Source organism: Aptenodytes forsteri, unplaced genomic scaffold, assembly GCF_000699145.1.
Source record: "Aptenodytes forsteri isolate BGI_AS27 unplaced genomic scaffold, ASM69914v1 Scaffold171, whole genome shotgun sequence".
NCBI classification, from domain to species: Eukaryota; Metazoa; Chordata; class Aves; order Sphenisciformes; family Spheniscidae; genus Aptenodytes; species Aptenodytes forsteri.
This window is the reverse complement of record NW_008794211.1, coordinates 4,333,972-4,361,372: the sequence shown is the minus strand read 5'-3', so window position 1 is coordinate 4,361,372 and position 27,401 is coordinate 4,333,972. Positions and strand designations below refer to the sequence as shown.

General features: G+C 38.1%; 1 protein-coding gene across 1 annotated transcript in view; it reads left to right on the top strand.

The window, feature by feature from the left end:
* PDSS2 (decaprenyl diphosphate synthase subunit 2) overlaps positions 1 to 27,401 on the top strand; it is a 127,786-nt gene that overhangs the window by 41,499 nt on the left and 58,886 nt on the right. Inside the window, exon 2 of the mRNA XM_019473579.1 lies at positions 12,984 to 13,115. Coding sequence (XP_019329124.1) covers positions 12,984 to 13,115 — 132 coding nt within the window. The remainder of the gene's footprint in view (positions 1 to 12,983; positions 13,116 to 27,401) is intronic.

Below are 27,401 nucleotides of genomic sequence, written 5' to 3'. Positions count from 1 at the left end.
CCTACGCTGATTTTGATTGGTAATAAATTAAACTAATTTCCCCAAGGCGAGTCTGTTTTGCCCATGACAGTAATTGCCGAGTGATCACCCTGTCCTTATCTCGACCCATGAGCCTTTCATTATATTTTCTTCTCTCCTGTCCAGTTGAGGAGGGGGAGTGATAGAGCAGCTTTGGTGGGCACCTGGAGTCCAGCCAGGGTCAACCCACCACATTTGTGCACGTCTGATTTGTTTAAATGTTCCCTAACCTCATCCTCCTCCACCTGATACTGATCAAGTTTATATATGAAATGTAAAGATTAACACTGGATTTATCTTATGGTGGAGCTAAATCACCTGGAGCATGGAAATGGTGGGTTTTGGTGTAGCCAGCAGGTGAACAACAGTATCCTAAAATGACAAAAGTGTATTGGGATTGCTGGAATGTTGATCACGGCAATGGGCAGTGCCTTGATGCTTGAAGACAAAGACAGCAACAGGGACTTCTTGCCATCTGAATGTGTGCTTCTAAATGGGCTTGTGCAACCAAACCGAGCTAGGAATTTTATGCTAAGTAGTGTTAGGTATGTACACTTTAAGCACTGTTGGAAACTGTTGGGGTTTTGGCAGAACAGACCCCACTGTTAAATTGTACTTGTGTACCATTTGCCTGGTATCAAACAGATAAATACAAAACTAGCAACACAAAAATTGTGTGTGATTATCTATCTGTTGAACTTGATGCTTAATGCAGTCCCGTTTGATGTGTAGGAAGACTTCTCATCCATACCCTATCACATTTCTGGCTCCTCTGTGCATATTGAATGCTTGTTATCCTCTTGATCTTTGCCAAACATATTCACATCTTTAGTAGTTCACACTTTTCCTAAATGTATTATTGGTTGTTTTATGAAGTTGAGTGGGTTTTGAGAACTTTGGGTTGTGTGGGGATTTTTGTGAATCTCAAGCTTATTAGTGATAACTGCTGTGATATTGGTAGCAGATTGGATAGGAGTAAGCCTGGAAATTTGTATTTGGAGTAAAGAAAAGATAACTTTTTAGGTATTATGTTTGTCCTTGAGATGCTACTGCTTAGTGGAAAAACCACCAGACTTTACAAATGCTCCATTGTTTATTTTTGTTAATTATTTTGTGGGGACTTTATGTGCAAACACTGATTGAAACTGGAAAATGGCATGAACTTCAGTGCGAGTTGGCTTAGAATTACTGATATTTTTAATAGTTTGATAATAAAGTAATTTGTAATCTTGTTAGCATACAGGTGATACTTTAGATCAAAGTGTGTAATTTGGACTCCTGACGTGCAGTCAGTAAACCCGATGGGAGTTTTGCTTCTGCCTTTCTTCTACTTTTTTTTTTCCAATTTATGGCATGAAACCTATTAGCTAAAACACTGGAGGAATAAGTTAAATGCAACGGCAAGAATCTATGTTAGCTTGCACTGCTAGAAGTTAGTGCTTCAGACTTTTCCGGGGAGGTACCAAATCAAATGCTGTACCAACTCAAATTCTCTTGATACTTCCAGCCATCTATAAAACAAGAACACTTGCACATGGTGTAACATAACTACAACTGAAAGATTAAAATGCAACCGATCGCCTGCAAGAATAACTTCTACTTATTATGACATGATGGTGAGTTTACAGTTTGCTGTATCTTCTCTGAATAATTCCAAATGTAATGCAACAAAAACGTAATTCTAAAGCACGCTTTAATACCAGTGGGTGTAAATATAGTCACATTTCTATTTCCTGTTTGAATTCATTATTTTAATCCCTGTCAGATTCATATTTGTGGTAGTAATGTAGCCTGCATGGCAAGTGCTGAGAAAACATTTATAAAAAGCTTTGCCAAAGAAATCTGACTATATAGACTACAGTGACTTTACTGTTGAGAATCTTCATGTGTTTATGGAAAAAAAAGGTACTAGTTAAGCATGTCTGATTTGTAGATTTTGTTGCTCAAATACCCAAGTTACTTAATAACTCTAATACATGAGATAGAGTAGTACAGCAGTTCTATTGATATGCTGGCAAAGAAGCAAACATGACCGGTCTTTACCATCTGTTTATAATGCTATATAAAGAAGACCTTACTGGTTGCCATGGAAACCAGCATTTCCAAAACCACAAGTGTTTGCTTAAAATCTCAAGCCTTCTAAAGTCTTGTCTTTTCTGAGGGAAAAAGAATAGAAAATCTCTAAAGTTTTCCAGTGATTTTTTTTTCCAACAGTTGCTTCACTGTAAAATGCTTTCAGCATTTTTATGCTCTATCTTGTTTCATGACTTCATAAATTTAAAGCATGCCACTGATAACTTAATGAGCTTATTTGATGCTCAGCAATGGTCCGGGAAAAGGGAGCAGATATTTGTTGTGGTAAGTGTTTATCTTTGTAAAATGAGGTTTTCCTGTTAAGGCAAACTTGCCTGATTGCGATATTGACACAGTGGAGTGAAAACTATGAAATTTGGGTGGAGGTCACATTGAAAATACTTCTTACCTGAGTAAAAACCCAGATTCATCTTAATTATCAGTGTCAACCACCTGGATCTCACTGAGAAGAGGCTCTCTAGAATCGGTAATCTAGAGAAAAACATCAAAATGAAGATTATAGTGGTAAGAGTTATGGTCTAGGTTTGTCTGTATTCTCCACTATTGGCTTAAAATTGATTTTTTACTTGAAATAAACCCTTGAAAGGCCCCCAGTGTATAGTATTTAGAAGTATATACATTTGTCATAGTGTCTGGAAGCATTTATATTTCTTCCCATTTGTGACCGTACGTACATACTGCTGCCTTGCATTCTGTCCTAATTCTTCACTGTGTTTTAAGGTGTGTTTTTTTTCCCCACGAGTTTATGAAAGGCTTCTGCTGTGTATAACCACTTAACTTCAGTAGGTAGTGACAAATCTGTAGAGTCTTTAGAAGAGGTGCTGCATTTGGAGTAATGGCGCTGGTTGATTTTCAACCACTTAAAACATTCTATTTCTTTCTATTTAAAAGGAAGATTTGTATTTACAGGACTCTTAGTGTGTATTTGGCTTAAGCTACTTACTTTAAGTGAAAACAATTCATTGAAGGACAGAACTTGGAACCTCTTTTTCACTACAAGTAAAGAGCCTTCAGTGTTTTTAAGGAATAAATATTTGTAATTAATCTGAATAATGCTGAAGATCAGTTAAGTTGACATTTAGAAATATTCTTGAGTACAGAAGGTTATAAGAACTTTTTAGATCATTCTCTAATGACAATACATATCCTAACATTTTTGTCTTTTTATGTTTCATCCATTTGTAAAACATGCTGTGAGCATTTTCAGTGTGAGATAATGGCCAGGAGTTGACCTCTTTCATTGTTGTATTTCGCTAGTAGAGTTTATTTAATGCAAAATACATTTTTATGACAGGCTTTACGATTACAGTATTGCTGAAGTGACACTGGACCTCCAGAGGTGTCTGAATTCATTAGCCTTGTGAAGCTAATCATATTTCTGTCATTCACAGAACTCTTCAAAAATATTTGTATTGCTTTCACTTAGCAGAATATTCCTGCGTCCGAGAGAGCATGTTTTTGAAAAGGTAGTCTTGTGCTTGAGTAGACGTGTTGATATTGGTCGACAGTGGGGTGCTAGACCTCCCACAAAGTTTAAATAAAGTAAATATTGATGGAGAAATCAGACACACAAAAATTAGGCTTCTGTCTAAGTATTTGTGGTTAGAAAAATAAGGGTGCCAGACCTGCAAGCTACTGCTGGTGAGAGTAATTGCACTCAGACACTAACTGCATTTTTTGGTGTTAGCTTGCCTGCTATCCACATCACATTCCAAGATCAAGTCAAACACTGACCAGGAAAAACAGCAGAGACTGGCAGTTGGTTTAAAAATACATTTTGGTGGTTTGTTTTCTGTGTGGTGTCTTTAGTGTCATCCTTAAGGTAGTCCTTTTTGCCATGCCCCTACCACTCATAAGATCTGGTGGGTGGAGGGTAGAATTATTTAAAAACCAAAACCTAAAACAAAAACCCCAACTTTTTTCTGAATAATCGATATCTTTGAGATAAATTTCTGATTATAACTGCCCTTTATTTTTATAGTGGGTTTTTTCTGTCTATAGTAGAGGCTGTTTTCAGATCTTAAATGACCATGCAACCTAAAACCAGCTCTTTTGAAACTTTAGTTTCAAACTGTTGCTGTGTGTCTTCATTCAAGTGAAAAAGTTGGTGGTTCCCTTCTTCTTACCAAGCAAAACTTTTTCCTCTTCATTTTTATAGTGGGTTTTGGCTGTGTCTATAGTAGGCTGTTTTCAGATCTTAAATGACCATGCAACCTAAAACCAGCTCTTTTGAAACTTTAGTTTCAAACTGTTGCTGTGTGTCTTCATTCAAGTGAAAAAGTTGGTGGTTCCCTTCTTCTTACCAAGCAAAACTTTTTCCTCTTCATCCTCAACTGGTCATAAGTTTTGCAGAAAAATGGGAGTTTAGAATGTTTTTGTTTGTTATTTTTTTAACAGCAACTCTTCCCATTGATCCTAGGGGATAACCTATCCTAAAGGAAGTAAGTACATTAAAAAAAAAACCCCCACCCTGTAAAATAATACACGAGTTTGTAGCTGATCTTCATGGCAATAATTCAAATAACCTCTGCCTTAGGGAAACCTGGTAAACCTAGTAGCAGTGATACAAGTGTCTAAATGCGGTTCTACAGGCTCCAGGGAAAACTTTGGGTTTTTTTTCTTTCAAGAATTTGAAGGCTGTATTGGTTTCTAGGAGCTGTAAATGCTCAAGTACAATGAACTGCAAGTAACCACGGCCAAGTATCACTATTTGCTTTGCACCTGCCCAGAAACCTGTAGTTTCTTAAACTTCATCTTTATGATAAGACTTGATTTTTGTGGGATCTTGCCCATTTGAATCTCCACAACTTTATTTAACTATCTTACTTATCTTTTGTGATCATTGCTGTTTAAAGGTGGTTGGAATTTGCTTCTTGAAAGTGCTACAATGTAAGCCTGAAGAAATAGGTACATGTAGCAACTCCAGAAAGAGATCAGTCTCTCTTCCAATCATGAAGGGTGCTCTGATGTTTCCTAGAAATCCTTCAAAAAGTTATGTCTTAAGACTTTGTCTTGTGATAAATTAGTTCTGGGAATGATGCAATTGACTCCAAGTTCTGTGCACCTCCTGCCGTTCTAAGCATAGTTTTCTACACTCCCAGTCCCCGCAATGATCACATTTAATAAGCAATGGAGTGATGAAACTTTGCATGGAATTTTTCACCTTTAGTTAAGAAATGTTTCTCCTTGTAAGCAAAATCCTGTGAAAACTGAGCAGCTATTTTCTACTCTTATGGAGTCACTCAGGTTGGAAAGGACCTTAGGAGCTCTCCTCCAGAAGCTTCTTGTTCTAGAAGGTATGCTCCTGCAACCTTCTTCCAAGATAAAGCAACTAAGATATTCTTTGTTATGTTTCTATTCAGTTTGTGAAGAATATATTTAATATTTTTAAGACATACCTTATGTGGATTTCTGGGACACTCGAATACCTAAATTTCGTACAAGCTGTATTTAAAGTGTACAAAAAATTCAAAAGTTGCTTTGTATCATAAGTGAAGGCCACACTACTTCTAAATTGCCTTTTTTTTTTTTTTTTTTTTTTTTTTTTTTTTTTTTTTTTTTTTTTTTTTTTTTTTTTTTTTTTTTTTTTTTTTTTTTTTTTTTTTTTTTTTTTTTTTTTTTTTTTTTTTTTTTTTTTTTTTTTTTTTTTTTTTTTTTTTTTTTTTTTTTTTTTTTTTTTTTTTTTTTTTTTTTTTTTTTTTTTTTTTTTTTTTTTTTTTTTTTTTTTTTTTTTTTTTTTTTTTTTTTTTTTTTTTTTTTTTTTTTTTTTTTTTTTTTTTTTTTTTTTTTTTTTTTTTTTTTTTTTTTTTTTTTTTTTTTTTTTTTTTTTTTTTTTTTTTTTTTTTTTTTTTTTTTTTTTTTTTTTTTTTTTTTTTTTTTTTTTTTTTTTTTTTTTTTTTTTTTTTTTTTTTTTTTTTTTTTTTTTTTTACTTTGGATGAAGAGCCAGTGTAGAGACAGGCCTCTGTCGTCCTCACACCAGAGTCCTTTTTGGTTTTTGTCTGTGAAATCTTCTGTTTCTTTGTGATTGGCTTCACAAAGCTAATGGGTTGAGACCCTCATTTGCTCAGAGGCAAGGAGAGCAGGAGTGCTGTTAGAAAGACCTCCCTTGTAACCTGCCATAAGAGCATCTTCCCGCAAAGTGGGATGGGAACATCAATGCTCATTACACAAGTCTGCTGTTGCTGGATAAACCCTTTAATTAGTGGACAGTTACATAGTGGTAATGAGCCCCACCCCTATCACAACCATGTTTTTCAGGTAAAGAAATTCCCCCAACCCCAAAACTTAGTTTCCATATGCAAAGAGATGTTTAGTTGTCCAAGCCCAGGCATAAGTTTCTGAAACACGCATGTTCTCATCTACAGCCTCCAGTGGGTTTTAAGTTGAGATGGCTCGTTGAGTTTCAGAGCATCCCTCCTTCTACCATTTCCTGTCAGCTGGATATTTAATTTGAATCCCATTTTTAAATGCTGTTCTCCCGATGTGAAGTTTGTCTTCCCCCCCACCCCACTGAACTGTGCTCAAAACACACGTCGTGACAAGGCTGATCCCCCTCAACAGATCTGGCCATGGACGTTGGAATGGACCAGGGTTTTTAACATGTTTTGAAGATATATTGTGTAGAAGGGTATTTAATATATACTTGAAACTTGAGTAGCAGGTGAAAATAAGTCGCTATAGACTGCTGTTAGCATACACCAAATATATAAAATTGAATGTTCTGAGTATTTAAGTGTAGGCATGTTTGAGTGTGATCATATGGTCATATGGTGAATCCTATGATTCAAATAAGTGCATCTCTAATACAGCGGTTCAACATCCATTTAAAAAATGAGTATGTCAGAGAGTTTTCTCTTACTTACTTTTGACAAGTCATTAATAAAGCAAATTGGATAAAAGCCCTGAGGCTGGTAGAACTCTTGCATTTCTAATAAAGAAGCCGACAGTCTTGCCGAATAGCCCCATGCCTTACCTCTAGCACTAGATATAGAATTGTCAGTTATAATTAATTTTGAAAAAGTGTGTGGGGTTTTTAAAATGTAGCTGCACGGGTAACCATGAGTGCATCCTGATAACCCTTCTGTGTTGGGCAAAATAGATAGTACTTTCCTGAGATATTACAGATTTTAAACTGTGTTTGCATTGTCACATCTGGGATTGTCAGTTTGAATAGAGGGGTTTCTTTTTCAGAACAGTTTGTGTTTCAGCCTAAAACTAGCCTGTGTTTTCAATGACATTATCCTAGGCTTATAACTCTTCTTCATCAGCATAATTGATTTTGGTTGTGTTACAGACTTTCCCAGCTGCTTTTTATTAGAGCTGTGTGAACAGGTGATTTTTTTTTTTTTTCTTCTCCTTTTGTTTGACATCTGAAGTGGGAAGGTAGAGGAATGGCTGATCACCACCCCGTTGACATCTGAAGTGGGAAGGTAGAGGAATCTCTACCTATCTCCCTGTTTTCCTTTCCCTTGTAGCTAAACAGAGCTCGTGTATGACCTGAAACAAAATGATTGATCTTGTCAGTGGGACATCTTCAATAAAATGCATGGAAAGGAAGGGCAGAATCGCCAACAGAGGTGAAGGGGACAGCGATCTGTTCACTTCAGCCCCTTCCAGAGGCCAGTGGCTAGAGCACACACCTGGGCGATGGTGGAGGGGCTCCTACTGGCCTGCTGGGGTAACAGATGAAAAGGCTGCAAATCCCGCAGCTCTCGTTTGCTTCGGTCATGAGCAGAACATTTGGGAAATGCTAAAAACATTTGACTAAACATTTAACAACCCCTTTTTGACCCTTCCAAAAAAACCTTATCACATCTGTTTAGATTGGAAGTTTGTTCTGTATTCTTAGTGGTTAAATTTGAACTAGCACTACTACCCATAAGCATGCTGTCTTCTGCTACACCCACTTGCAGTCAGTTGACTTCACAGTTGCCTGTGCTTTTTTTTTTTTAAACTCCCATTTGGTCCCATGAAATGAAATTTCCCCCATGTCCATCTCTTCCTTACAGTAACTGTTGTATTTGCCATATTTCCTCTCTTGTTTAATTTCAGAGTTTAATTTAATGAAAAAAGTGGTAAGAACATTAGCTGGTTTTGTCTCATGCAAATAATTTAAAATCTTTGAAGTATTTAAACAAGATTGCTCAAAAATACAAATGGTGCTTGCAATAAATAGTTGATTTTTTTTTTATGAAAGTGTAAATTACTGATGGAGTTAAACCTGACAATTATTGGAGGTTAATATTTTAACTGCAAAGTCTACTGAAATGGCTGCACATGTGGAGAAATACACAAAGCATTAAGTGAAATGCTCATGTTTGCTTGATTTATTCTCTGCAGCAGACGGACTCTGGTAGTAGGAGGTGTAATTTGCAGCACATTAGCTATTAGCCAGTGTCATTGCTTGAGTGGGTGGTGTGAGTCTCTTGTGCCTGTACAGTGTCATACTGCGCATGTGTCAGAACTAGGTGCTTCTCCCCTGTGCTGTAAGATGAATTTTTTGTGAACAGTGATCTGTATTTAAAACTGTGAATCTGTCAGTTTTCAAATGGGTTATTCTGTCACTTGGATAATATTTAAATGCCTGCCTTTTTCCTTTTTCTTCTCTTTTTTTTGCTCTGTGTGTCCCGTTCTCTCCCCCCCCCCCGTTCTTAATGTTTTGCAAAACTGAATTGTAGAAGTGTTTGACTTACCTACCTTTTTTGGTATGCGGTCCCCTGAGGATGAAGTATGTAATTTGCGAGACACCCAGCCTGTAAGAGCAAGCAAAATTGTGCTACCATTTCTTTTTTGGGTACCCTGTGCATGTACTTGTGGTGTTCAGCAGAGGTTTTCCAAGAATCTCAGCTTGATGCATCTTTTTTTGTGTGCACAATTCCACTTGGGTTGCTTTTAGTTCACTTTTTTCCCTAGAGGCACCTGTCTCCTGCCACATACCCATCAAGACTAATTGCACCATCTGGAAGACTTTTGTGTAGCTGTTACTTGTGCAGAATATCTCTTGGGAGCTTAATTCAGAATGTGAATGTGACCCCTGAAGCCATGTCAAGTAGCTGCAGTAGTTTCTAGTGTCTAAAGGATGATCACCGTAGGCTTTATTTGTTTCAAGTCCAATGCGGTTTGCTTTAGTGTGGATATGTTACATGTCACTAGCACAACTTCAGTCATGTTTTGAATGGAATTAGACTTTGACTGCTGGTTTGGTAATTCATAGAAAATCCTGTCTAAAATTACATCCAAACCATATCTAACATATAGGCTATATGATTAGGTGTAGAAATGACAGGCAAGTTGCTCCTTATTATTACACTATTTAGTTTTTATGTCCTGTTCTTCCCCCCACCCCACATCTGCACTTCTCATTAATAGTTTTTTGCTAAGCATGCAAGGCATTCATTGCTAGTGGTGTTGCCAGCCCCCTGAACAGCTCTGAACACTTGTTTTTGTTACTGCTATGAAACGGTTTGAATATTTTCAGCACAGGTAGTTTTCTGCTTCTGTTCCTCACCTAGTCTGAATCAGGTAGAAGCACTGTAGTGCTTCACTTCTAGTGGTGTCTGTCTAGGCAGAGGCTTATTTAAAGGCCAGTGCTTTATAATCCTGTGGTGAATACCTTTCTTCTCTACTTCTGTAATATCCTGTCCCTTGGCAAGCTGTAGAGCACTAGGCATGAAAACCCAAAGTGTTCTGATTGTTAAAAGTATCACCATAATTTGCTATATTTCTTTTTTGTTTGTTTTTTGTTTGTTTTTTTTAAAGTGTTACTCATTTCTCATGGATCCTGCATTTAGTAAGGCACTCTGATTTTACTAGCATACTTATGTGGAAAAAAGCAATTTTTTCCTAAAACCGCTTTTGTTTTAAAATGATGGAATTGTAAATGGAGTTGAGGAAATATATTTGAATTTAATTGCATCATCTGTGTAACTTGTGTGCTTGTGAGTAATGTGGTCAACTGAAGTTTAAGCCAGAGAAGTACTTACACCATCACAAACAATTATGAATTCTGTATACAGGATACATACACACTATATATTATTCATTATATGTATTTTCTGTTTTTTCCTGGGTAGTTTAATGTTCATTCTGACTCTGACTTTGGAAATCTATAAAGTTTTAAGTGTTTAACTGTCTTGGCTGCATTCTGTTAACTGTATATTGGTGAGAATAAACGTATGCAAGTTATAAATTCACAGAATATTGAAGGCAAGCAGCTGTCCCCTCCTCTTTAAAATCCCTCGCTACATGTATCTGGTAAGCAAAATAAAGGTGGATGTTGCAGGACTGCAGTGTGTGCTCTCGGGGAGAGATCTGAGCTGCACAAGCTCTCCCAGCTTGGAGTGGTTGAGAAGTACTGCGGACTGGTCTACAAAATAAATCATTGTCTGCTCCGGGAAGTTATATAGTATCTTCCTTTCAGTGGTTCTTATGCTGTTTTATTCAGGGTTTGTTTTGGTTGTTTTTTTGAAGGATCTTTGAGGATGGAAGAAGTGAGAGCTGGTGGCTCTGTGGCATGGTTTCTTCTCAGGAAGTTATGTTTGGTTCTCGTGTGCTAAAATCTGTGCTGACTGTCTTCCACTAAAATATTGATTACCCATGTTCTTGTAATTTTCAGAAACATTTTAATTGGTTTATTTTAAGATTAGCTAGCAAGGTAATGTGTTAATTGCTATTTGCATTTTGCTGCTCTGTTAAGAGAGACTAACATTTAATTGCATTATTGCAGATTAAGATTGGTGGCTAGTGCTTGCTTTTGGCTAAATTTCAGCATTGACTGTAAACGTTTGGTATCCACTTGGTTCTTAAAACCTCAACATAGTTGAACCAAACTCTGTTACTGTCTGAGGCCATGCACACTTGCTCTCTCTTTTGGAAATTTAGCAGAAGCTGGTACCTTCTCTAGCACCACAGCTGCCCACGTTGCTGAGAGTGTGGGGTGTAGTGCCGCCAGGCTCGGTATACCCCACCCCTAACTTGTCCTGGGTGCGCCAGCCCATTAGTCTACAGGTGAAGCAAATGGGTTGTGGGCATATTAGAAAGGCACAAAACAAAAAGCCATGGCTGCGTTTGGCTCATTAGACACCACCAGAGCTAAAAATGTTGTGGTAGGAAGCTGTACGAGCCATGCTGGCCTCCTCTTACGTTAATCATTAGTGGCATTTGTAGGCTGTGACTGCATTAAGCATGAGCTGAGCTCAGGGCTTCTCTGGAGGGGGAAGTATTAGCCTGGAATCAGTGCAGGTGTGAAGGTCAAGCCCAGTAGCTATCCAGTACCAGCTACCTGGGTGGACCCTCTCATTCTTCTCTAGGAAGCTGTACGAGCCATGCTGGCCTCCTCTTACGTTAATCATTAGTGGCATTTGTAGGCTGTGACTGCATTAAGCATGAGCTGAGCTCAGGGCTTCTCTGGAGGGGGAAGTATTAGCCTGGAATCAGTGCAGGTGTGAAGGTCAAGCCCAGTAGCTATCCAGTACCAGCTACCTGGGTGGACCGTCTCATTCTTCTAGAGCTTTTTGAGATGTGTAGTTTGGGCCATTTCCGCATCTCTAGGAAAGGTTGTAAAGACTCAAGAAAAGAAGTCAAGATTTTTTTTTGCAGTAGCACAAGAGCTTTCACACAGAAGGGTGCTATTAAAATAAAATTTTTTTTTAATGTTTATGTGTCTGTGTAAATGAAATAGTATAAGATACTGTATACTATCTGAAGATACTCTTGTGTTGTGAAGTGGTGTAAATGTAATGAAAAAAAATCCAAATTAAACTTTAGGTTGCATGCACTGTTTTCTTTATTCAAACGTACTTCCAAGATCAACATCTTAAACTTTTATTCAGATGTTTTAAAGACAGTTCTGTTTTGATTTCCTTCAGTTATTAGGGCTAAAATTGTACTCTGGAATAAAATGAGTTAAAGTGCTTAGTAATCTGTGATGTCGTTCTTCATATGATTTATTTAACAAATATTTAGATGATACTGGAGATACGGGCTCTTATTTATTAGAAATTAGTTTACAAATTTAATAGCATCTGGAATGTATTATCCTTTCTTCTAGCTATTTCGCCTTATTGATGAATATAGGAAGTAGAAAGCAGCTTGACAAGGACAGAAAGAATACAATTGGAGACATTGCAGTCAAAAAGGAAAGCTAAGCTTGCTTTAAACCAAGTTAAGTTCTGAGATGGTGTATCTAAGTGGTCATTTAGAATTGCTTTCAACAGATATGTTTTTGGGGGCAGTTTCCTTTTGACCCCAAATTTAAAGGTGCAGTATTTGAAACAGTTATTTTGCTTAAAACAGCCTGTCTCTACTTCATTTATCTCTAACTTTTATGTCTTTCATCAGGTTCTGCAAAGTCTATTCCTAATATACTTAGACATGTTGTATGTATTGTGCAGTCTGTTCATAACCATTCTGATTTAAACTGTTCCCTTTCAGCAAGTTATAGATTTTGGTTGTACCTTTCCTCCTTTCCCTTTCTTCTCTTGAAGTATGAGGCTTCTTTTGGCTTTTTTGTACTTCAGACAAGAAACTGAAAGCTCTTATTTTCCTGTTACAGTAGATCACGTTGAATTATTCTGAAATACTCCTTTCATGACATGACATGAAATGCAGGACGTATGCTGCTCCTTGGAAATAAACAAGATTTAATCCTCAATACTTGCTTTTCTCTGCAGTAGTAGTATTTCATTGTAAGTGTCAGGTAAAGGATGGCAAAAGATCATGATTAATAATTGCAGCTTATTTCCATGCAAACGTGAATATTAAAGACTTGATGAAATTATGGCAGCCTGAGGTCTGAGTCTTTCTTTCCACTTTGGTATGACCAGTGAAAATGGATTGTGAAAACATGCTTTTTTTTCTTTCCTTTTTGCAGAGGTTTTGTGTACGATAGCCGAAATAATTTACAGATGCGAGGTTTGGTCGTATTACTTATTTCCAAAGCTGCTGGACCCAGCACGGCAGAACTCTCTTTCCAGCACAACATGGTCAGTGGAATTTATTCCAGGTATGTAGTAACTTTCTTTAGCCAGGTACGTTTGATGAGCAACTTCATGGTGGTATCAAAGCATCTTAAGTGGTCTGCTCAGCTGTTAAGGAAAATCAGTACTTAACTAATTACAAAACTTTGTTCCTCAGGATTATCATAAGCTTTCCACAGTGAAAACCATTTCTACTCTTTATATAGCTCTTAAAATAGCCACACTTATATCTTAATTGTGGCTTTTGGGCACAACCAAATTAAAAACCTTTGGATCGAGATAGTTATTTGAAAGCTTATGTTGAGAGGGACTTGGAATCAAAAAAGTAAAGATGCTAGAAAATATTTTTTAGTAGTATTTTCATTTTGGGTTACTCAGGTGTTACTCGGGTACACGTACGTACTAGAAATTTCAGAGTCAGAATGCTAGGCTTGTGGAATACCAGTTGGTTTCACCGAGCATGTAAGTTTTGCTATAGCCCCTTTGAAGGATATTTTCCCATGAAACAACAGTGCAGAATAAAGTTTTTGCCTCCCACGTGTCACAGCAGAATTACTGAGCCTACCATTAAGGTTCCTCAGGCTCTCACTGAGATAATTCAGCCTCATCGAGTTCCTAAATATTTTTTAAGTATTTAAACTAAATTACTTAATAGTAGTAACAACAGTAATAAAAAATAGTGGTTGCCCTCCTTTGTATATTTGACAGTTAACTGTTCCACTGAAGTAATAAGTGAGATCTGGTTGAAAAATTGTAAAGTTTGAATTTTTGAAACCCTTCTGAAAAATTGTGAGTGTTGCTTGGTTGAGGGAACAGGCTGTCATATTTTCAGTTAATTGTGTTTCTGACCACTGTGATGTATTAAATGAAGATACAGAAACGTAGTGACATGTTTGTATCCTGATTTGTTTTAGAAGTGCAGAGATAGCATTGTAAAATTGAACAGACCAAAAAAATAAAGATGTTAAATTATATGTAGTATCTTAAAATAACAGAGAAGGAAAATACGTATGAATGGGTACAGACAGAAATAACAATAAGTAAGAAAAAAGACAAGGCTATAAAAGAGGCTTGTTATGGAGGGCTGTGTTGTCCCTTTAGCTGTTTAATTCCATTCTTGTTTTGTTTCATCCTTAACGTCCCCTTAGGGTTGCAAAATTTTTATATTTATATGCAAATGATACTGTATGAAAGCATAATTCTAGGTAGTTAATTATGGCACAGGAGATATTTTAGTTTGTTTTGTAAATGATTAAAAAAGTTTACCTTAAGTATGCCTCATAAAAGGAGAGAAAAAGTGTTATTTTTTGATAACTGAGTTCTTGAGTATGATGATCCTGACCATGGAGGTGACGTTTGAGCGTTTAAAGCTGCCGTTGGGAAGGTGACTAGTGGAAGTATTCATTAAGGAGCAAATAAGACCTTGAATTAATAATGAGCCAGTTGGTGTAAATGGACATCATTGGAACTATGCCAGTTCAACCAGCTGAAAATCTAGCCTAATAATCTAAGTTTGAGCAAGTCAATAGCCATTATAATATCTAGTTCAGAGTTACAAAGGTACTCCAAAAATGAAGCCATTTTGAATACGCCCACACAGGTTCACTTAAGGTTCATTACTGTCTGCACAAGTGATAACTATGGAGTTGTTAATTTAAATGGATTTTCAATGACACTTCAAGTCTGTAGCACGGTATAAATACAAACTGATGCACGCTATGAGAATGCCAATGCGTTGTTTCATTTTGTGCCGTAGTGGCCAGTTCTTGCCCTCCACCGAAGTCACTGTGGGCTTTGCCTTTGACTTTGGACTCCTTTCTTTATTTAAGGTACTTTTCCAAATACACTCTTAAATGTGAGTCTAATTTCTGATTTTTATTTCCTCATTGTATAAAGCTAAGAGAACAGGCAGCTTGTAAAATTGTGATCTTAAAGGGCTTTTGTGATTGTTTTATGTATTACAAATAATGTTTTACAAACTGCTTTCTCCTGAATAAGAACAAAAGGACATAATTTTCCATTAGAACATTTTTGTCTGCTATCTTGGTTACGGTGTAATTATATATGGTGTGTGTATTAGACATACATATCAAAGGCAAAGTATATCCCTCAGTGATATGAAGTGAAGAAATACGCTTAATCCTTTATTGTTCCTATATGTCTCCAGCTTTGGAAAGTATTTTTTGGAAATAGATTCTTACAGATTTTCAGCTCAGCTGTAAACTATACAGCTCTTTTTGTTGCCATGCCATATAATTACTTCATCTTTATATATAATATTTTGCTGGAAATATTATTTCTGGCACTGTAATGAGCATCTTCATTGCCTGATAGTTACGTGCTGTGAATGTTATATTGTGGACTATTAGCTGGGATATGGCTTGCTTGATTTTAGGGTACTTAGTAGTGATTAATTAATTGCATTCCTGAAATTCGAGCATGAGCTAAGTTGTTCCAGTACTTGTCAGTGATTGCACCAGTCCAGTCTTTCTTTTCCCACTGTTTGTGTTGGAACCAGCTCTTGTGCTCTCTTTAAATATTCAGTCCCGCAGTGGATAGCCCGGTTACATCAGTCCGCTATATCTGGTACTCCACTAAACGTACAATCTGTGGCCAGGAAGATGTAACAGTGCGATAATTATTTAACTTAGAAAACCACAAAAAAACATGGTGGACTTTTTCATCCTGGAATCTGGCGTGTTCTGCATAACCTCTTCTCCCTATTTCATATTCTTGAATCACAATATAAGCAAGCAATACAATAACTATAATTAAAACAGAAAAACACTGAGAGCTGAATTTGGAATAGCAAAAAAATGTTGGGTTTTTTTTCTCCTATTCTCCTGTTCTCTAGATATGTCAATTCATGGGACAATTGACCTAAATGTATAAAAATAGTTTAGCTAGCTGCTTAGCTGGCATCTGTTTTTTTACTGGTACACAATGGAACAAAACTGATGCCTGCTACCAGAGAGCAATCTTTTCCAGAATGATGAGGATTACAATTTAGGTAGTTACAGGAACAGGGCTAGCGTAGTTATATGGTGCTGCCTCTGGCCGGCATTGCCTCCAGCTTTAGCACTTCATAATTTGCAGGAGACGTGTTCTGCCCGCCTTAAGCTGGGGGCTTGGGGGTCATTGTACGCAAGGATATCATAGTAACTGTTGGTTGCCTTATGAGCCGTGCTGAAGATAAGGGGGGAATTGTTATAAAAGTCTGCTTGGCATGCTTGACTCTGTACAGCCACCTCCCTATCATGTTGCCAGCAACCTGACTTTATTCCTATTGGCGGGGAAAAGAACCTGGCTTTACTTCCAGCTCAGCACCAGTGATCCCAAAAGAGGATGAGGAGGAGAAGTAGCAGCATGATAAACAGCTGTATTTCAGCTGCTGGATAGATTTCCTGAAGTTGAAACTTTCTGCTGGTCTCTTAGCCTTTAGGAAAATATTTCCTTGGCTACAGAAGCATTGCAAATGTAATGATGAAGTGCAGTGCTCGCTACAGAGTATGCAAGCAGTATCATGTAAGGGTTGATGTCATTGCCTGTACTCAAGCAAAGCGGCATCCTGTATTCCCTTGAAATTCCTTCCTGCTCCTGTGCTGAAGAGAAAGCAGAACTCACATTTGGGTTTAGGCAGAATCTAAGTAATGATAATTTGTCATGCTAATAGTATCAGAGAACACCTTAGATGTGACATGGGAGCCTAGAGCTTCATAACAGATTCATAAGAGCGTTGAGACCCATTTCCTAACTGGTGATTATACTAGAGTCTGACACTCCTCTCTGTTGCCTTCTTTCAGAGCAAAACTCACTTGGATAGTCAAGTATGCAGCTTGCTGTTCTTTTACTTTGCTGCTGGAGGTGAGGTTTTTAATTGAAGCTCCAGGATCATATGGTTTCTGAACACTTACAGCTTTATGCTTCATAGTTGGAACTAGATTCTTACAGTTGAAGATACCAAGACTGGCTTGGGCCCTCTCACTAAATACCCAAATGGGTATCTTACTCTGTTCATGTCTGGCACTGCCAGACACTACTGGCTGGGGATTGAGGAATCTCCTTGGCTTTATACTGAGTAATGAATTCCTCACATAGCCTTTATATTGCAGCTTAAAATGCAAGTGACACCAAAGAACAAACTCACGCCATCTCTTCAGGCCTCAGTATCCTTGGCTCTAATACAGCGAGTTATTTTCTTCTCTCTGTCATGTTTTGTATCTCTTTTTTTTTTTTTTCCCCATTAGTGCCAGTTTCAAAATTACCCTCTAGCACTGACATCCATTGAGTCAGCTCTGCAGATTTCCTTGGATGCTTGTCAGAGGTGTAAAAGCAAAATAATCCTTTTTTCAGTCAAATCTGCCTGTGTATTCACACTGGTGGATCCTGTGGTCATTGACAAGCAAAGACCTTTTTATTCTACCAAATTCAGCAAGTGTGTGTCTATGTGCGTGTAGAGTGGAATACAGAAAGTACTAGTTCAGATCCATACTAAAACCTGGTAAATCCAGCAAACAGATTGCTGGATTGGTGCTGTCAATACTGGGCTCTGTCCCTGCCTCTTCTCCCACAAGAGTGATGCAGCTGGCCTTTAAAGCTCCAGGAATTCATCTCTTGCAAGATGAACATGCTTTCCTACAAGAAGGTGGTACTCACTGGATAAACTTGTCTCTGAATCAGAATTCTTCCTGCTGCTTGGAAGAGTGGTGGTAATACTGTAGTGACAGTGATCATGAACATATACTCCTTTTACTTAGTGTTTTAGTAATGCTTTTGGAACCAGCATTGATGCTGCTTCCAACAAAAGCCCAATTTAAGTGGAGGTTAGCAGCACTTTGTTATGGCGATGGATCCTTTGCTCATCGGGTTCCAGTAGTAATTCTTACTAAGTGCGCTGGGTACCCTTTTTTGGGGGGGGAGAGAGAGAGAGAGAGAGAGACGCACACACACGTACTAAGTGCGCTGGGTACCCTTTTTTGGGGAGAGAGAGAGAGAGAGAGAGACGCGCACACACACACGCGTCACACAGTCTGATTTCACATGCTCTTTGTCATTGTGCCTATGCCAAAGTCATCTTGTTCTTACCTTCTCTAAAGGAACATTCATTTGCAACTTAAAGGTCTCCAAGAAATACCAGATCTTAACCTGAGGGTTCATTCATCCATTGGTTGCTTTTCCTCTGGAAGTTTTCTTTGGTTGCAAAGAAGTCAGGAGGGGGTAGGCGTCATTCTAAGGACCCTAAGGAAAGAGGATATACTGCTCTGTCCCTTTGCAGTTCCATCTAGCTTACTCCCAGCTTTCTTTGCTAGATATGAAAACAAAGTTTTGCCTTAACTTAATTTCCTTCCCCTGGATTCCAAAGAGCTTTACATCACCTTCAGGGAAAGTTCAACCTTCCATTACCCTCCTTTCAGGGTAAACCAGATGCTGCTGATAGTACATCTAGGTTCATAGGATAATTCGAGTTGGAAGGGATCTCAGGAGGTCTGTAGACCAACCTCCTGCTCAAAGCAGAGTCAGCAATGAGGTCAGACTCATCTAGCTTTCTTCATGAAGGTCAGGTCTTTCAAGAACGTAGTCTTCTTCACAAGGTGATAATCAAAATGTGTTTTAAACAGATGAGTGAACTTTCTACCCTCTGCCTTTAGCCTCATGCTCTGTGTTTAACGCTGTAGTTGGTGTGCATTCATGAGTATGTAGCTCACAAGAGGCCACACTGATGTTGGCATAATCTAGCCTGTTAGGTGTCCTTAAGGTCATTTGAGAGCTGAAATATCCAAAGAACTTTTATATTGGGTCTGGCTGAGATGGAGTTAATTTTCCCCATAGCAGCCCTCATAGTGCTGTGCTTTGAATTGGTACCTAGAAAGGTGTTGATGACACACCAGTGTTTTGGCTACTGCTGAGCACTGCCTGCACAGCATCAAGGCTGTCTCTCCAACATTCCCCCCTCACCAGTAGGCTGGGGGTGGGTAAGATCTTGGGAGGGGACAGTCAGGACAGCTGACCCAAACTGACCAAAGGGTATTCCATACCATATGATGTCTGCTCAGCAATAAAAGCTAAGAGAAAGGAGGCGGGGGGGGGCATTCATTATGATGACATTTGTCTGCTGGAGCAACCGCTACATGTACTGAAGCCCTACTTCCCAGGAAGTGGCTGGACATCGCCTGCTGATGGGAAATAGAGAATAAAACTTTTGTTTTCCTTTGCTTCCGCGCACAGCCTTTGCTTTTGCTTTATTAAACTGCCTTTATCTTGATCCACGAGGTTTTTTCCATCTTATTTTCTCCCCCATCCTGTCCTGCTGAGGAGGGGAGTGATAGAGCGGCTTTGTGGGCACCCGGCGTCCAGCCAAGGTCAACCCACCACACTTTCCTTCCCAAGATTTTCAGAATTAGTGACGTGGATTGTGTCAAGGCCTATTATGATAACACAAGCGTAAAGGTCTTATCTGTCTTAGGGATATGCCACCAAAAGTTGCTGTGTATTAGTGGGGACACTAGGAATCTCCTCCATTTCTCATAGGTGACAGCTTGCCATCTGCAGCTCTATCTGTTCTTTCTCTAAAACCCATGCCATGGCAGGTGTAACAGAGGTGATGCTGTGCTTGTTAGAGCAGTCTTTAATTACTGTATGTATGAGGCAATCAGGCTGCCTCCAGGGAATTGAAGCTATGTGAATGATGATCCTTGGACATCTTCAGTCTGTAAAGGTAAATATGGACTAGCATAGTCAAAAGTGTAGAGGTAATATACTTGTTATAGTATGCTTTTGAGACTTGCAGTCTGCACAAATTTGCACAAATGGACATTGGTTTGTTGACTTTACTTCTGCATGTGTCCTGGACTGCTGTTGAACTGGGATTTTATGGTTGAGAGGGATCTGAAACGGCAATACTCTGCTTTGTGTATTTAGCATAATAGCGTATGAGGTGTGAGCACACTTTGTCTGGAAATTGAGAAAATGTAAAAGGAGTTCCACTTCAAGTGATAAACAGAATAAATACTCCATGAGGATGTGCACCTTGGGCTCTGCATTCCCTGAGAGCTCCAATTATTGGCAAGTACCCTCTGTCGTGTCCTTGTGAATGCAACCAAACAGCTGAGAGATGATAATGCTGTTCTTGACTCAGAAGACTGTCACATCTCCAGTTGGAGTAGATGACTGCAATAGCAAAGGGCTACCTTCTGGTTTAGGAACAGGTAAATGTTATTCTGGCAAAGGAGGTCTTTTACTGTGTAAGCTGTATCTTCACTTGCTCAGCTCACCAGTAAAGTTTTGCCAGCAAATTCTTTCTACTGTAGACAAGCTTAAAGATGTTTGTAATTTTTAATAATTGCTTAAATGCTTTCCGACTGAAATGTGACTGTCTCCACATAAATCTATATTCGATTAATTAATAGTTTTATGCAAAGAAATCAGATAGTCTCCCTTTAAAAGGAAGAAAGGAAAATGCAAATCCATTACAAAGCCTCTTGGCTAATAAGCCATGGCAAACATGAGTAAATTTTGGTGAAGGTGAGATTAATTGTATTGTTATGGTGTAAGTGACACTTAGAGGTTGCCTTGACCTGTTTGCTACTACATTTTGTAAAAGCCTTATTTCTACCTTGCATGGTGTAGGTTTATCTGTGGACAAATTCTGTTTGAGAGTTATTGTAAAAGACAAAACTCAGATGAAATAAAATCAAAGAATGACCATACAAATGATGGTTTTGATACCTACAAAAATAAAAGAGCATGAGTGTGTGACTTGTCACCTCATCTTCAGATCTTGTCCTTCTTTCAGCTTCTGTACTCTGAACTGTATAGTGTATTAACTTGGGAGATTGGATTTGACTGTTTCTTACCTTCCTATTTTGAAAGAAATAAATGATGCCTAACTTTATAACGGACTCCTGTCATGTGAAGAGTACTTCTGTATTTGTAAGAAGTCTTTTTTTTTTTCCATTACTACTTGTCTGAGTTTACTAGTAATGGAAAACTAAATTAGATTTACCCTGACCTGGTGCAATGCGGAGGGAGTGGCTGTGAACCAGAGTTTGGGAGACTTCATGCTGCATTGCACCTATCCCCATCAATGATGTAAATCATGATAGAACGTGTTTAAACAAAATAAAAAGCAAGAAATGAGAAAGATGTAGTAAGACCAATAGTGTATGTAGAAACTCAAAAAAGGCAGAGCTTTTTTCTTTTGTCTGGTGTAAGTATTCGGACTGGGAGTTTTAGTGCAGAATAGCTGTTGCACTTTAAATTCACACTGGCTTATTGCACACAAGCCCTGGGTCTCAGCTGCAGATATTGCAGAGATTAATCTTATTAATAGAACTGCTAATTGGTGTTTGACTTCTAATTATAGTAACAATAGGCCATAACAATCAATCCTCACCTTTACTGGGGCACATTACGACTCTTTATCATAAAAATGATTTCCTTTGGGACTTACTGTTCTTATTCCTATCTTCTGGAAGGCTGGCTTTCAGTGAAGGTGCAGTATCCCAACTAGCATGTACTTTGAAAGCTTAGCTAATTAACTGGTAGAGAAAATGCATGGTCCTAAAATATTCAATATCTAAGTACATTAAGTAGTACAGTGCTCTTGACAAAATTATTTGTTTGAAAGGTAATGGGAAAAGTATCTCAAAATATGAGCAGTGGTGTCTTTTATAATCTTTAAGAAATGTATAATTTTGTTTCCCAATCCTTGGTAGCTTTCCCTTAGCTTTTGGTGAGAGGAAATCTAAGCGATTATTCTAAATTATTCTATTTAGTTTTTGCTCTCCAGGATAAATCCTGTGAGATTCTTCATCTCATTTACAAGACGAGTCTCAGGAGATGAAAAGCACATACAACTTGATTACATATTCCTATTGATCATCTTCAACCCACAACAATAAAAATCAACTCCAAATACAAATCTAACAATATTACTAAGTCATTACAACCAGTACTTTTCTTCATTAACTTTTTATTGTTTTCAGCATACACAGCATGTGCAAATACAGCAATTATGTGTTGAATAAGAAAAGGTCCTCTCGGTACACTGTAGAATAAATCAGAAGGCACTGCATTAAAGCTAATCAAAGGCTGTGAGGAGATATGGACTAAAACCTTGTTCTATCACTATATAGCTGAGCAAGGTAAACTCAGTATGTACATTACAAAGGGTTTTTGGTTTGTTTTTTAAAAAGGAAGTAATTTTCAGTATCACGGAAAGCAGTGTAGGGATGGCTTACCTTGGAGAAACCATAACGCTGCCTGCTGCCTGTCTGTCCAGCCCACCCTTTTCCTGGAGCTTCCTCCTCCCACTGCTTGTGAAGTGAGTACTGGACTGCCACGATGTGCAGCATAGCATACAAAACCGGAGCAGCACTGATGAAATTCTGCAGTGGGTCAGGAGCAGCTGTGGGAGCAACAGAGTCCTGCCTTCACCCTAGTGGAAACTTTTCAAAGAAAGGCCAGATGGCCTGTGGGTAACAAGACCTAGTACAGCCTTCCTGGGGCATGACATCTCCACGTACTGGAGCACTTCGTCAGAGCTGTTCTTTGGTGGTTTGCTGTAAAATCTTTCCCTTGCAATAAATTTCTGCTTGAGAACTTTCACATTTTCTTTAAAAAAAAAAAAAAAAGTATGTGTGAAGAGAAATTTCCAACCATGTGTGAAGAGAAATTTCCAACCATCACCTAAGCACAATCCAGTGCTGTGATGAAAGCGCACAACAGCTCTGGGGACTTCTTATCCCTCAGAACTATGATGTCAATATGACCAATTGCTTCACAGCAAGTTCTGAAGTAACTATATTTATGTAATTTATTTGTCCTACAGTCCCAAAATATCTCCCATGCTTTCCCATCTGCTGAAGTACCAGCTGTCCTCTTCCCAGGCACAACCTATTAACTTCTCCCTTGACAAATTTTACAATGCAATTATGCAGTTTCAGTACAAATTTCTGTAATACTCAGAAAATTGTAGCAATATGAAGTTAAGTATTACAAGGCTTACTGTACCAATTAATTTATTTTCTTAATATGATTCAGTCAGTACTCTGATATAATGTAACTGAAGATATTACAAAATTTTTCACCTGCTGGGGTGGAGTTGAGGAGAAGGTCTTCATTATACTCCACAAGTAAATGTATATAAAAATAAGTACTGATCTTTGGCATATTTTGATATGTATGGGGAATACGTTTCTGTGGTGGTAACAGATTGTTTTTGGGGTTGAGCATAAATAAGAGTGGGCCTGACTGCTCATGAATGATGCCCTCCTAGCTCGGAAGGTACCCTTTTTTGCTTAGAGTTCATGAGGCTGTATAAAGGCTATACAACATCCATTCCCTTCCATTTGAAATAACAGCATGTTCTGGACCCTGATCACATTATACATTAAGTGAATGAATATTTCTTATAACTTCACTGGTATCTGGCCTTTAACTTTCAGTAGATTTTTCTGTGGAATTTGACAGCTCTGAAGTGCTTCTAAAGCAAACAATAATTTTAAAAAAGCGCAGCACATTATTGCAGGTGTTGTAGACAGGGCATTGTGTTGCTGGACAGAGAAGCTTGGTTATTTGTAATATATTCCAATATAAAGGTGGGCGTGTGAGTACATAGAGATAGCAAGTAGATGAGGAAAATACAAGGAAAGAGAGAGAAGTTACTACTTCTTGTACGTCGTGTCCAGAGAAGGGCAACGAGGCTGGTGAGGGGTCTGGAGGACAAGTCTTATGAGGAGCGGCTGAGGGAACTGGGGTTGTTTAGCCTGGATGGTTATTTGTAATATATTCCAATATAAAGGTGGGCGTGTGAGTACATAGAGATAGCAAGTAGATGAGGAAAATACAAGGAAAGAGAGAGACGTTACTACTTCTTGTAGTGTTATAGCCAAGATTGTTCAAGGTAATAAGAATTTTTTTTTGGCATGAAGAACAGGAAGAGAGGCCAGAGAAGACTGCCTAAGAACTTTGGGGGAGGAGGGGTGGTTGTTGTTGTTGTGTTGGTTTGTTTTCTTTTTGAAGGTGAGGAGAAAGTGTTCTAAGTTGAATTCTGGTAAAGAATGTAAAATCAAAAATTCCTTATTTCAGAAACTGGATTTTCTTCGGGGGTGACAACTGGATTGGGAGAAACAAATTTTTGGACTGACTCCCTTTTAAGGAGACACTGACTGTGAAATAAAAGTGCGTGCTGACATCTTCATATAGTAGATCTTAATCTTCACAAGCAAAGTGTTCTTTTATTTGATGCAGTAGTGGAAGAGAAATTACTAAGGAACAATAGCAAGAATTAGCCTGATGGAAGTGACTCATTAATAAAAATGAATCATCTCTGCAGAAACATTTTCAATGGGCATGAGGTGATATTTCAGTCAGATTGGAATTCAGATTGGAGTGGAGAATGTTAGTCCTTGCTATGTTGCACCTTGGCTATTAGATTAAGAAGAAAGTTAAATTGTTACTTAAGTTAGTAAAAGGTTTTAGGTATGGATGGATTGCAAGACTAGCAAGTCCTGATTTGGAGATAATGGTTGCATTCTGAGTTTAAGTTACTAGAAATACGTATGATGACAGTGATCAGTGATTTGAGAAGAGGAATAAGGAGTTAGAGAATTAGGGATAAAGATTTCAAGAATATGAATACAACATGGTATTCTAACCATGTTGTATTTGAGAAGGTGCTTAGGCAGTCAAAAGAGAAATCAGAAAGATGGTGTTTTTTTCTAGGGTTTGCAGCAATTGAAAACTTCTGATCAGCACTGACAGCGTGACTATGGTGCACGTGAGATTTTGGGAGTTTGATTGCCCAACTCTTGAAGTCCATTAAAGTATTTGCAGTTGTAGTTTTTAATTTTTCCAAAGACTTAGCCAAATTTGTGTAAATTTTTGTGGAAAGAAGATGCAGCCAAATAAATTACGCATCTAATATTTCCAGAAAGGGAAGAAACATAAGAGTGTTTCACATACTGTACAGTATTTCTGATTTCTTTCTCATAATTGTTATGTTTCATCAAAACAGTGTTCTGTGGAAAGCTTACTTCAGTCTCTTAGAGCTGAAATTTCATTCTGGCTTCTGATATCCGTGCAACAAAACCAGTACAAAAAGTTCAGCTAAATTCATGTGCTCTTCCAGTCAGCAAATTGAATTTTAGCAAAACTGCAGTAGTGGCTGCAGCCAATAAATGATCCTGTTTTGTGGACTCAGGTAGGAATTCTGCAGAAATTAAGTTTGTTCTTGAAGGTGGTTTATTAGCATATAGCTGTCTCTCCACCATCACTCACTTGGGGTTAATGTTGCTTGAATTGGTTGATATCATTTTACCCCTTATTAAAATGTGTAGATTGAATCATTCTGGGATGAAAGGACCAAAAAATGAAAGCATGAGATTTTCAGATACCTTATAGAACTGCTGTAAATAAGGTAAAAATAGATGGAAATTATGCCAATGGTATAATAGTAGGTAGGTGTTGTGGTTTAACTCCAATTGGCAATCAAGCACCACACAGCTGCTCGCTCACCCTCACCCCTCACCCCGGTGGGATGGGGGAGAGAATCAGAAGAGCAAAAGTAAGAAAACTCATGGGTTGAGATAAGAAGAGCTTAATAATTGAAATAAAATATCATAAAAAATTGTAATGAAAAGGAAAACAACAAAAAAAGAGAGGAACAAAACCCAGGAAAAACAAGTGATGCAACAGCTCACCACCCACTGACCCATGCCCAGCCAGTCCCCGAGCAGCGATTGCGGCCCCCTGGGCAACTCCCCCTGGTTTATATACTGCACATGACGTCATATGGTATGGAATATCCCTTTGGCCAGTTTGGATCAGGTGTCCTGGCTGTGCTCCCTTCCAGCTCTTGTGCACCTCCTTGCTTGCAGAGTATGGGAAGCTGAAAAGTCCTTGACTTAATATAAACACTGCTGGGCAACAACTAAAACATCAGTGTATTATCAACATTATTCTCATCCTAAATCCAAAACACAGCACTACACCAGCTACTAGGAGGAAAATTAACTCTTATCCCAGCCAAAACCAGGACACTAGGGTTTTTTCATCAAAAGACACATTTTCTCAATATCATGCGATACTCCATTTGCATAAAATATATACTAATAATAATGATAAAACTTTGCATACATCAACAGCACCAAATGCTTGTTACTATGCTGATATGGTCCCAGAAGCAGCAGTCATTGCCTTGCTCCAAAAGGTTTATTATCTTTTCCCTGCTGGCGATTCTGTTAACACACCTGGTGTAAGGGACAAGGTCTCCGAGAAGTCTGCCGTCTCCCTTTAGCTATTAGTCTCGTTCCTTGTACATGGCAGGCAATATCCATCTGCTGCATACTTCTGCTTTGTGAAAAGCAAAAACATTCCTATAATAAACCATTTTAATATATGGTATTAATGTCCCTATCCAATTCTGAACATTGAAAGTTCAGGAGGGGAGAGGAGAGCAGGTGTGATAACCATACTTTTAATTGCTGACTAAAATAAATGCAGTTACAGCTGTTCAGAATAGGACAAGTTTCCTTGATAGTATGAGGTATCTGTGGTTGTGCAAGCAGCGTATGTTTTGATTTTTTTTTTTCCCCTCTGTGAGTTGGATATTTATTGGTATTTCAGAATATACAGTATGTTTTACATAAGCATGATTAAAAAAAAAATATATGAAATAAACCCCGACCCTATCTGGTACACTGTATTCTGGTGATTCACGTTTTAGTTTTTAATGCCTTTTTTCTGTGCAGTTAGACATAAGAACAATCTATTCTCTTGACAGGACTGCTCGTTTATCAGGTGTTTGTTCTTCACTGCGTAAAGAATGTTACCTTCTTTTCTCTCACATAAAAAGATTCCGTGTATTTCAAGTGTCATTAGTAGCAGAGCTTTAACGTCAAGGTTACTGCACCTTAACTTTCAGCTACATTGAATACAATTATAGGCAAACTCTTCAGAGATATTTCAGAGAAGCACTTGGAGTGATAAGTCATGCTGGTGGTCTCTGCATAGTTGACAGTACACAGTAATGGGAATTTCTGTTATGTTGGTTCAATCCGTCTCCCATAGTCATTGCAAATAAGATGATAGCCATGCTTCGAAGTCTTGGACGGCTGAGAAACAACTAATATAAGGTAAGAGAAAGTATGGTCATAAAATTAATTGTTAGTAGCTTGTTTCTTCCATTTACCTGCAAGTGGTAAATTTTTTATTTCCCTTCATATCATAGAATAGAATCATAGAATCATTAAGGTTGGAAAAGACCTCTAAGACCATCGAGTCCAACCGTCAACCCAACACCACCAGGCCCA